The following is a 12,371-nucleotide window of genomic DNA, read 5'->3' as shown; positions in this document are numbered from 1 at the left end:
GGTGATTTTCGGAGGTGATTTTGGGTGGTTTTGGGAGTGATTTTGGGGTATTTTTGGGGTGATTTAAGGGTAAATTTGGGAGATGATTTGGGGGCATTTTTGAGGTGATTTTGGGGTGGTTTTGGGGTGAATTTGGGGTGATTTTTGGAGGTGATTTTGGGGTGGTTTTGGGGGTGATTTTGGGGCATTTTGGGGGTGATTTTGGGGCATTTTTTGGGTGACTTTGGGGCATTTTGGAAGTGATTTTGGGGTGATTTTGGGAGTGATTTTGGGGCATTTGGGGGGAGATTTTGGGGTGGTGATTTTGGGGCATTTCTGGGGTGGTTTTGGGAGGTGATTTTGGGGCATTTTGGGGGTGATTTGGGGGTAAATTTGGGAGATGATTTGGGGCATTTTGGGGTGATTTTGGGGTGGTTTTGGGATGATTTTGGGGTGGTTTTGGGAGGTGATTTTGGGGCATTTTTGGGGTGATTTTGGGAGTGATTTTGGGGTGATTTTGGAGCATTTTTGGGGTGATTTTGGGGCAGTTTTGGGGTGATTTTGGGGCATTTTTGGGGTGATTTTGGGGTGGTTTTGGGAGGTGATTTTGGGAGGTGATTTTTGGGGTGATTTTGGGGCTTTTTGGGGTAAATTTGGGAGGTGATTTTGGGGTGGTTTTGGGGGTGATCTTGGGGCATTTTGGGGGTGATTTTGGGGCATTTTGGGGGTGATTTTGGGGCATTTTTTGGGTGACTTTGGGGCATTTTGGAAGTGATTTTGGGGTGATTTTGGGAGTGATTTTGGGGTGGTTTTGGGATGATTTTGGGGTGGTTTTGGGAGGTGATTTTGGGGCATTTTTGGGTTGATTTTGGGGTGATTTTGGGGTGATTTTGGGGCATTTTGGGGGCGATTTTGGGGCATTTATGGGGTGGTTTTGGGAGGTGATTTTGGGGGATTTTTTGGGTGATTTGGGGGCAAATTTAGGAGGTGATTTTGGGGCATTTTTTTGGTGATTTTGGGCCATTTTTGGGGTTCTTTTGGGGACATTTTTGGGATGTTATTTTGGGGCATTTTTGGGGTGAATTTGGGCCATTTTGGGGCCTCCCTCACCGATGAGCTTCATGACGTTGGGGTGGTCGAACTCCTTCATGCACGCGGCCTCGCTCAGGAAATCCTCCAGCTCCCCCCGCGAGCAGATGGCGACTTTGGGGCCAATTCCGACATTTTTGGGGTCAACCCGGGGTTTTTGGGGGTGTGGATTTATTTTTGGGGTGGATTTTGGGGTTTTTTGGGGGTCTCACGTTTCATGGTCTTGACGGCCACGCGCAGCGCGCCCGAGTCCTGGTGCAGCGTCCCCTCCACCACGGAGCCGAACTCGCCTGCGGGGAAATGGGGAATTTGGGGGGTCCCGGGGGGGTTTGGGGCAATTTGGGGTGAGTTTGGGTGATTTTGGGGTGATTTTGGGGTGATTTGGGGTGGATTTGGGTGAGTTTGGGTGATTTTGGGGTGGTTTTGGGGTGGTTTGGGGTGGTTTTTGGAGTGATTTCAGGTAATTTTTGGGTGATTTGGGCTGATTTGGGGGTGATTTGGGGGTGGTTTGGGCTGATTTTGGGTGATTTCAGGTGATTTTGGGGTGGTTTGGGGTGATTTTGGGGTGAGTTCAGGTGATTTTGGGGTGATTTCAGGTGATTTTGGGGTGGTTTTGGGGTGATTTGGGCTGATTTTGGGGTGATTTTGGAGTGATTTCGGGATGATTTTGAGGTGATTTGAGCTGATTTTGGGGTGATTTTGGCTGAATTCAGATGATTTTGGGCTGGTTTTGGGCTGATTTTGGGGTGATTTGGGCTGATTTTAGTTGATCTTGGCTGATTTCAGATGATTTTGGGGTGATTTTGGGCTGATTTCGGGTGATTTTATGGTGATTTGGGCTGATTTCGGGTTGATTTAAGGGTGATTTTGGGGTGATTTCGGGTGATTTTTGAGGTGATTTTGAGCTGATTTTGGCTGATTTCAGATGATTTCAGGCTGATTTTGGGCTGATTTCAGGTGGTTTTGGGGTAATTTCGGGCTGATTTTGGCTGATTTTGGGTTGATTTCAGGTGTTTTTGGGGTGATTTTGGGCTGATTTTTGGCTGATTTGGGTTGATTTCAGGTGTTTTTGGGGTAATTTTGGGGTGATTTCAGGTCATTTCGGGCTGATTTTGGCTGATTTTGGGTTGATTTCAGGTGGTTTTGGGGTAATTTTGGGTGATTTCGGGTGGTTTTGGGTTGATTTCAGGTGTTTTTGGGGTGATTTCGGGCGATTTTGGGTATTTTTGTACGCACCCTGTCCCAGGGTCTTGCCCAGCGCCACCCGGTGCCGCTCCACCAGCACATCCCGGAGCTGCTCCTTCAGCTCGGGGCTGATGCCCAGGCGGTTCACTGGGGACATTGGGGACATTGGGGGGACATCATGGGGGGGATTGGGGACTTTGGGGATGTTAGGGATGTTGGGGACATCATGGGGACATTGAGGGGACATTGGGGACATTGGGGAGATTGGGGACTTTGGGGACATCATGGGGACATCAATGGGGAGAGCAGGGACATTGGGGACACTGGGGACAGACGGGGGGACATTGGGGACATCATGGGGGGGATTGGGGACTTTGGGGATGTTAGGGATGTTGGGGACATCATGGGGACATCATGGGGACATTGGGGAGATTGGGGACTTTGGGGACATCATGGGGACATCAATGGGGAGAGCAGGGACATTGGGGACACTGGGGACAGCGGGGGGACATTGGGGACAATGGGGACATTGGGGACATCGGGGACATCATGGGGACAATGGGGGGACATTGGGGACATCATGGGGGCATCAATGGGGACATCATGGGGACATCATGGGGACAATGGGGGGACATCATGGGGGCATTGGGGACAATGGGGACATTGGGGACATCATGGGGACATCATGGGGACATTGGGGACAATGGGGACATTTGGGGGATCGGGGGCATTTGGGGCATCACGGGGGCATTGGGGGGATTTGGGACATTGGAGACATTGGGGACATCATCAGGGACTGGGGACATCATGGGGACATCGGGGACATCATGGGGACATTGGGGACATTGAGGGGATTGGGGATGTTGGGGACATCATGGAGACATCATGGGGACAGCAGGGACATTGGGGACACTGGGGACAGCAGGGGGACAATGGGGACATCATGGGGACATCATGGGGACATCATGGGACAGCAGGGACATTGGGGACAATGGGGACATTGGGGGCATTTGGGGCATCACGGGGGCATTGGGGATGTTGGGGACGTTGGGGACATTGAGGGGACATTGGGGACTTTGGGGGCATTTGGGGGACATTGGGGATGTTTGGGATGTTGGGGACATCATCAGGGATTGGGGAGATTGGGAGGACATTGGGGGGATTGGGGACATCATGGGGACATTGAGGGCATTGGGGACATCATGGGGTCATTGGGGACATCATTGGGGACATCGGGGACGTTTGGGATGTTGGGGACATTGAGGACATCATGGGGACATCATGGGGACATTGGGGACACTGGGAGGACATTTTGGGGATTGGGGATGTTGGGAGACATCACTGGGGACATTGGGGGATTGGGGACATCATGGGGGCATTGGGGACATTGGGGATGTTTGGGGACATCATCAGGGATTGGGGGGATTTGGGACATTGGGGGGACATTGGGGGGATTGGGGACATCATGGGGACATCATCAGGGATTGGGGACTTTGGGGGCATTTAGGGACATTGGGGGGACATTGGGGGACACTGGGGACATTGAAGACATCATGGGGACGCTGGGGGGATTGGGGACATTGGGGACGTCAGGGACATCATGGGGACATTGGGGACATTAAGGGGATTGGGGACTTTGGGGGCAATGGGGACATTGGGGATGTTGGGGGGACATCGGGGACATCATGGGGACATCGGGGACAATGGGGGCACATTGAGGGGACATTGGGGGCATCACGGGGACATTGGGGGCAATGGGGGGACATTGGGGACGTTGGAGACATTGAGGACATCATGGGGACATCATCAGGGATGTTTGGGATGTTGGGGACATTGGGGACATTTGGGACATCAGGGGCACTGGGGACATTGGGGACACTGAGGGCACGCGTGGCACAGGTGCCGTTGGTGACGTCGGTGACACCGGGGGCGTTTGGGGACATTTGGGGACATCTGGGGACATTTGGGGACCCCCGGGGTCACTCACGCGTGGCCTGGGCCGAGCGTCGGCCGTAGGAGCTGCGGGCGCGGAAACGAACGGCGGGGACAAAGGCAGCCCTGGGGACACAGAGAGGGGACACTGAGGGGACAGCGAGGGGACAGCGTGGGGACAGCGTGGGGACAGAGAGGGGACAGTGAGGGGACAGAGAGGGGACAGCGAGGGGACACAGAGGGGACACAGAGGGGACAGCGTGGGGACAGAGAGGGGACAGCGAGGGGACAGAGAGGGGACACTGAGGGGACATTGAGGGGACACTGAGGGGACAGCGTGGGGATGGCAGGGACACAGAGGGGACACTGTGGGGGACACAGAGAGGACAGCAGGGACACAGTGGGGACGAGGGGACATCGAGGGGACAGAGAGGGGACAGAGAGGGGACAGAGAGGGGACAGCAGGGACATTTTGGGGACACCGTGGGGACATCTTAGGGATGGCGGGGACACCGTGGGGACACCGTGGGGACACAGAGGGGACATGGGACACCTTGGGGACAGCATGGGGACAGCAGGGACACAGAGGGGACACAGAGGGGACACAGGTGCCACACACAGGTGACACACGGGTGACACTGAGGTCACACACAGGTAGGTGACACTGAGGTCACACACAGGTGACACACAGGTGACACACACAGGTGAGACACAAGTGACAGGAGGTGCCACACAGGTGACACAGGTGACACACAGGTGCCACACTCAGGTGACACAGAACTGACACAGAACTGACACAGGTGACACACAGGTGCCACATGGGTGACACACACAGGTGACACACACAGGTGACACACACAGGTGACACTGAGGTGACACTCAGGTGACACAGGTGCCACACTCAGGTGCCACCCCCAGGTGCCCCCCCCAGGTGTCCTTGCTGTCCCCTCACCCGTAGCGCGTCTCCTTGTGGCGTCTCCGCGCCGCCAGCGCCGCCAGGGCCAGCAGGGCCAGCGTCCCCAGGGCCACCAGCGCCACCAGCAGCGGCCACCAGGGGCCGGGCACGGCCGGGGGACGCACTGAGGGACGGGACAGCGGTGTCATCGTCTTCATCATCATCATCATCATCATCATTGTCATTGTCATCATCATCATCCCGTCATTGTCATTGTCATCGTCATCATTGTCATCAGCATCGTCATCGTCATCGTCATCGTCATCGTCATCCCATTGTCGTCATTGTCATCTTCATCCCACCATCGTCATCATCATCATCATCATCATCATTGTCATTGTCATTGTCATCGTCATCGTCATTGTCATCGTCATCATCGTCATTGTCATTGTCATCATCATCTTCATCCTGTCATTGTCATTGTCATCGTCATCATTGTCATCGTCATCATTGTCATTGTCATTGTCATCTTCATCCCATCATCATCATTGTCATTGTCATCGTCATTGTCATCCCATGATTGTCATTGTCATCCCGTCATCGTCATCGTCATCTTCATCCCATCATCGTCATCGTCATCATCATCATCATCATTGTCATTGTCATCGTCATTGTCATCCCATGATTGTCATTGTCATTGTCATCATCGTCATTGTCATCATCGTCATTGTCATTGTCATCGTCATCTTCATCCCGTCATTGTCATTGTCATCGTCATCATCGTCATCGTCATTGTCATCCCATCATTGTCATTGTCATCGTCATCATTGTCATTGTCATCAGCATCGTCATCGTCATTGTCATCATCATCATTGTCATCTTCATCCCGTCATCGTCATCGTCATCATCATCTTCATCTTCATCCCGTCATTGTCATTGTCATCGTCATCATCATCTTCATCCATCATCGTCATTGTCATCATCGTCATCGTCATCATCATCATCATCCCGTCATTGTCATCGTCATCATCATCTTCATCCCATCATCGTCATCGTCATCGTCATCATCATCTTCATCCCGTCATCGTCATTGTCATCATCATCATTGTCATCTTCATCCCGTCATCGTCATCGTCATCATCATCTTCATCCCATCATCGTCATTGTCATCATTGTCATCGTCATCATCATCTTCATCCCATCATCGTCATCGTCATCGTCATCATCATCTTCATCCCGTCATCATTATTGTCATTGTCATTGTCATCTTCATCCCATCATCATCATTGTCATCACCACCATCGTCATCATCATTGTCATCGTCATCATCATCATTGTCATCACTGTCATCGTCATCGTCGTCATCTTCATCCCGTCATTGTCATTGTCATCATCATCATCATCTTCATCCCGTCATTGTCATTGTCATCATCATCGTCATCTTCATCCCGTCATTGTCATTGTCATTGTCATCGTCATCGTCATCATCGTCATTGTCATTGTCATCATTGTCCTCCCACCATCGTCATCGTTGTTGTCATCGTCGTTGTCATCGTCATCTTCATCCCATCATCGTCATTGTCAACATTGTCATCGTCATTCATCGTCATCTTCACCCCATCATCATCACCATCATCATCGTCATTGTCATCACTGTCATCGTCATCGTCATCGGAATCGTCATCTTCATCCCATCGTCATCATTGTCATCGTCATTGCCACTGTCATCGTCATCTTCACCCCATCATCATCATCATCGTCGTCATTGTCATTGTCATCTTCATCCCATCGTCATCGTCATCGTCATCTTCATCCCACCACTGTCATCTTCATCCCATCATCATCATTGTCATCACTGCCATCATCATCATCGTCATTGTCATCTTCATCCCACCATCATTGTCATCTTCATCCCGTCATCATCATCGTCATTGTCATTGTCATCTTCATCCCATCATCGTCATTGTCATTGTCATCTTCATCCCATCATCGTCATCCCATTGTCATCATCTTACCCCATCCCATCATCATCATCATCATCATCTTCATCCCCTCCATCCATCCCACCATCATCATCTTCATCCCCTCCCACCCATCATCGTCTTCATCCCCTCCATCCCCTCCCACCCATCATCATCATCATCCTCACCCTCATCTTCATCATCACCTCATCCCCCTCCCCCCCCCCAGCACCTTCCTCCCTCCTCCTCCTCCTCCTCACCCAGCTGAGTCTCCAGCGGGGCCTCGGCAGCTGTGGGGACACCGAGGGGACATTGGGGACAATGGGGACAATGGGGACATTGGGGGACAATGGGGGGACATTGGGGGGATATTGGGGACATTGGGGACACTGGGGGCATTGGGGACATTGGGGGGACATTGGGGACACCGAGGGGACATTGGGGACATTGGGGGGACAATGGGGACACTGGGGGACACTGGGGGGACACTGGGGGGACATTGGGGACACCAAGGGGACATTGGGGACACTGGGGGGACATCGGGGGATTGGGGACAGTTGGGGGATTGGGGGGACATTGGGGGACATTGGGGGACATTGGGGACATTGGGGACAATGGGGGGAATTGGGGACAATGGGGACACCAAGGGGACACTGGGGGGACATTGGGGACATCATTGGGGACATTGAGGGGACATTGGGGGCATTGGGGGGACATTGGGGGGACATTGGGGACAATGGGGGGACATTGGGGACATTGGGGACATTGAGGGGATATTGGGGACAATGGGGGGACAATGGGGGACATTGAGGGGGGATTGGGGACAATGGGGACATTGGGGACATTGGGGGGACATTGGGGACATCATTGGGGACATTGAGGGGACATTGGGGGCATTGGGGACACCAAGGGGACATTGGGGACATTGGGGACATTGGGGACATTGGGGGGACATTGAGGGGACATTGGGGACATCATTGGGGACATTGAGGGGACATTGGGGACAATGGGGACAATGGGGGGGTTGGGGACAATGGGGACATTGGGGACATTGGGGACAATGGGGGGACATTGGGGGGACATTGGGGGGAAATTGGGGACATCATTGGGGACATTGAGGGGACATTGGGGGCATTGGGGACACCAAGGGGACATTGGGGACATTGGGGGCATTGGGGACAATGGGGACATTGGGGACACTGAGGGGACATTGGGACAATGGGGACAATGGGGGGGGTTGGGGACAATGGGGGGACATTGCGGGGACATTGGGGACACATTGGGGACACATTGGGGGGACATTGGGGGACATTGGGGACAATGGGGGACATTGGGGACATTGGGGACATTGAGGGGATATTGGGGACAATGGGGGGACAATGGGGGGACATTGGGGGGACATTGGGGACATTGGGGACATTGGGGACATTGGGGACATCATTGGGGACATTGGGGGCTCAGGACGTGTGGGGGTTTTGGGTTTGGGGTGAATTTGGGGCTTTTTTGGGGTGCAGAATTTTGGATTTTTTTGGGGTTTTTTTGGGGTTTTTGGGACGGGGGCGAATTTGGGGTGAATTTGGGGTTTTTGGGGTGCAGAATTTTGGGGATTTTTTGGGGATTTTTGGGGTTTTTTGGCTTTTTTGGGAGGGTTTTTTGGGGGTTTTGGGGTGCAGAATTTTGGGTTTCTTTGCGGTTTTTTTTTGGATTTTTTGCATTTTTGGGGGTTTTTTTGGGGTTTTTTGGGGTTTTTGATACGGGGGCGATTTTGGGGTGAATTTTGGGGATTTTGGGTCACTCACGGGGCGGCGGCAGCACCAGGGGGAGGAGATTTTGGGGGGCTTTGGGGAGCAGAATTTTGGGATTTTTTTGGATTTTTTGCACTTTTTTCGGGATTTTTGGTGCTTTTTGGGGTTTTTGGCACGGGGACGATTTTGGGGTGAATTTGGGGGATTTTGGGGGATTTTTGGGTTTCTTGGGGTTTTTTGGGGTTTTTGGGACGGGGGTGAATTTGGGGTGAATTTGGGGGTTTTGGGGTGCAGAATTTTGGCTTTTTTTGCATTTTTTTGGGGGGATTTTTTAGGGTTTTTTGGGGTTTTGGGATCGGGTGAATTCGGGGCGATTTTGGGGTGAATTTTGGGGGATTTTGGGTCACTCACGGGGCGGCGGCAGCACCAGGGGGGGGCTCCAGGGCCCGTCCCCCCCCCCCGTGTACGGGGCCACCCCCAGGGTGAGGTTGGGGCCCAGGGAGCCCAAATCCAGCAGCGCCTCCAGGGCCGGGCCCACGTCCAGAACCACCTGAAACGGGGAAATTTGGGGAGAATTTGGGGAATTTTGGGGATTTTGGGGGTTTGGGGGGATTTTTGGGGATTTGGGGGGGTTTTGGGGGGATTTAGGGGGATTTTAGGGGGGGTTTTGGGGGATTTTGGGGATTTTGGAGGATTTTTGGGGGATTTCAGGGAGGATATGGGGGGATTTAGGAGGAAATTTTGAGGGATTTTGGGGGATTTTGGGGGAAATTTTGAGGGATTTTTGGGGGATTTGGGGGGGTTTTGGGGGGATTTTAGGGGATTTTGGGGGGGTTTGGGGAAAATTTTGAGGGATTTTTGGGGGTATTTTTGGGATTTTTAGGGGGATTTTGGGGGGGTTTTGGGGGATTTGGGGATTTTGGGGGGATTTTGGGGGTTTTTGGGGGGGTTTGGGGGGGATTTTAGGGGGATTTTTGGAGGGGGTTTTGGGGGGTTTCAGGGAGGATATGGGGAGGTTTGGGGGGATTTTGGGGGATTTTGGGGGATTTTAGGGGAATTTTAGGGGAATTTTAGGGGGGATTTTGGGGGCATTTGGGGGATTTTTGAGGGGGTTTTGGAGGGAAGTGAGGAGGATTTGGGGAATTTTTTGGGGGATTTTGGGGGGTTTGGGGGATTTTGGGGGGATTTTGAGGGATTTTAGGGGGATTTTTGGAGGGAATTTTAGGGAGGATTTGGGGGGATTTTGAGGGATTTTTGGGGGGATTTTGGGGGTTTGGGGGGATTTGGGGGGAGTTTTGGGGATTTTGGGGGATTTCAGGGAGGATATGGGAGATTTGGGGGGATTTTGGGGAAATTTTGAGGATTTTAGGGGGATTTGGGGGGTTTGGGGAGATTTTAGGGGATTTTGGGGGATTTGGGGAGGTTTTGGGGGGGTTTTGGGGGGATTTGGGGGAAATTTTGAGGGATTTTTGGGGGTATTTTTGGGATTTTGGGGGGATATTTGGGGGGGTTTTGGGGGATTTTAGGGGGATTTTGGGGGGGTTTGGGGGATTTGGGGGCATTTTGGGGGATTTTGGGGGATGCTGGGAGGGGGTTGTGGAGGGATGTGGGGAGGATTTGGGGGGATTTTTGGGGTTTTGGGGGAATTTTGGGGGATTTCAGGGAGGATATGGGAGATTTGGGGGAAATTTTGAGGGAGTTTTGGGGGATTTGGGGGGGGTTGGGGGAATTTTGGGGGACTTGGGGGGGATTTGGGGGGGTTTGGGAGGGTTTTGGGGGATTTTGGGGGATTTTGGGGGGAATTTGGGGGATTTTGGGGGGAAATTTTGAGGGATTTTTGGAGGGATGTGGGGAGGATTTGGGGAAATTTTAGGGGAATTTGGGGGGATTTTGGGGGATTTTTGGGGTTTTGGGGGATTTTAGGGGATTTTGGGGGGATTTTGAGGGATTTTGGGGGGATTTTAGGGAGATTGGGGATTTGGGGATTGGGGATTTTTGGGGGGATTTTGGGAGGGGGTTTTGGAGGGAAGTGAGGAGGATTTGGGGGGAGTTTAGGGGAATTTGGGGGGATTTTGGGGGGGTTTTGGGAGATTTTTGGGGGGATATTTTGGGGGATTTTTGGGGTATTTTTGGAGGGGGTTTTGGGGGATTTTGGGGGATTTTTGGGGGGTTTGGGGGCTGAATTTTGGGGTTTTTGGGCTGAATTTTGGGGTTTTTTTGGGCTGGTTTTGGGGTTTTTTTTGGGCTGAATTTTGGGGTTTTTGGGGCTCTCTCACCTCGGGCTGCCCGGGGGTCCCGTAGGGATTTTTGGGCTGAATTTTTGGGGTGAATTTTGGATATTTTGGGCTGAATTTTGGGGATTTTTGGGCTGAATTTTGGGGATTTTGGGGGCTGAATTTCAGGGGTTTTTGGGCTGAATTTCGGGGTTTTTTTTTGGGCTGAATTTTGGGATTTTTGGGGTGAATTTCAGGATTTTTGGGCCGAATTTCGGGTTTTTTGGGGCGCTCTCACCTCGGGCTGCCCGGGGGTCCCGTAGGGATTTTTGGGGTGAATTTTTGGGGTGAATTTTGGGGATTTTTTGGGGTGAATTTCGGGGTTTTTGGGGCTGAATTTGGGGGTTTTTGAGGCTGAATTTCTGGGATTTTTGGGTTGAATTTCGGGATTTTTGGGGGCTGAATTTCGGGATTTTTTGGCTGAATTTCGGGGTTTTGGGGCTGAATTTTGGGGATTTTGGAGCTGAATTTCGGGGATTTTTTGGGCTGAATTTTGGGGATTTTGGGGGGCTGAATTTTGGGGTTTTGGGGCTGAATTTCGGGATTTTTTGGGCTGAATTTTGGGGATTTTTGGGGGTGAATTTCGGGAATTTTTGGGGCTCTCTCACCTCGGGCTGCCCGGGGGTCCCGTAGGGATTTTTGGGGTGAATTTTTGGGGTGAATTTTGGGGTTTTTGGGACTGAATTTCGGGATTTTTTGGGCTGAATTTCGGTCTTTTTTGGGGTGAATTTAGGGAGTTTTTGGGCTGAATTTCGGGGTTTTTGGGTTGAAATTTGGGGATTTTTGGGCTGAATTTTGGGGTTTTTTGGGCTGAATTTCCGGTCTTTTTTGGGGTGAATTTGGGGATTTTGGGGCTGAATTTTGGGGTTTTTTGGGCTGAATTTTGGGGTTTTTTGGGCTGAATTTCGGGATTTTTTGGGCTGAATTTCGGGTTTTTTTGGGTTGAATTATGGGGGTTTTTGGGCTTAATTATGGGGGTTTTTGGGGGCTGAATTTTGGGGTTTTTTGGGCTGAATTTGGGGATTTTGGGGCTCTCTCACCTCGGGCTGCCCGGGGCTCCCGTAGGGATTTTTGGGGTGAATTTTTGGGCTGAATTTCGGATTTTTTGGGCTGAATTTCTGGGTTTTTGGGCTGAATTTCGGATTTTTGGGGTTTTTGGGGGCTGGTTTTGGATTTGGGTTGTGGAAAAAAAATTTTGGGATTTTTTGGGCTGAATTTTGGGGATTTTGGGGCTCTCTCACCTCGGGCTGCCCGGGGCTCCCGTAGGGATTTTGGGGTGAATTTTGGGGTGAATTTGGGGGATTTTGGGGCT

At 51.8% G+C, this 12,371-nt stretch overlaps 1 protein-coding gene across 1 annotated transcript in view; it reads right to left on the bottom strand.

Moving 5' to 3' along the window:
* The window catches only part of LOC139586547 (tyrosine-protein kinase receptor UFO-like), an 88,105-nt gene that overhangs the window by 32,844 nt on the left and 42,890 nt on the right, over nt 1-12,371 (bottom strand). Inside the window, exons 8-16 of the mRNA XM_071420055.1 lie at nt 11,063-11,154; nt 9,198-9,336; nt 8,841-9,116; nt 7,302-7,331; nt 5,138-5,264; nt 4,241-4,311; nt 2,305-2,400; nt 1,281-1,358; nt 1,090-1,182 (exon numbers count right to left, since the gene is read on the bottom strand). Coding sequence (XP_071276156.1) covers nt 1,090-1,182; nt 1,281-1,358; nt 2,305-2,400; nt 4,241-4,311; nt 5,138-5,264; nt 7,302-7,331; nt 8,841-9,116; nt 9,198-9,336; nt 11,063-11,154 — 1,002 coding nt within the window. The remainder of the gene's footprint in view (nt 1-1,089; nt 1,183-1,280; nt 1,359-2,304; nt 2,401-4,240; nt 4,312-5,137; nt 5,265-7,301; nt 7,332-8,840; nt 9,117-9,197; nt 9,337-11,062; nt 11,155-12,371) is intronic.

The sequence above is a fragment of the Agelaius tricolor genome, unplaced genomic scaffold, assembly GCF_023055355.1.
Source record: "Agelaius tricolor isolate 1412-34295 unplaced genomic scaffold, bAgeTri1.0.p SCAF_123, whole genome shotgun sequence".
NCBI lineage: Eukaryota > Metazoa > Chordata > Aves > Passeriformes > Icteridae > Agelaius > Agelaius tricolor.
Note: the sequence above shows the minus strand (reverse complement) of the source record. Positions and strands in the feature narration are given on the sequence as shown.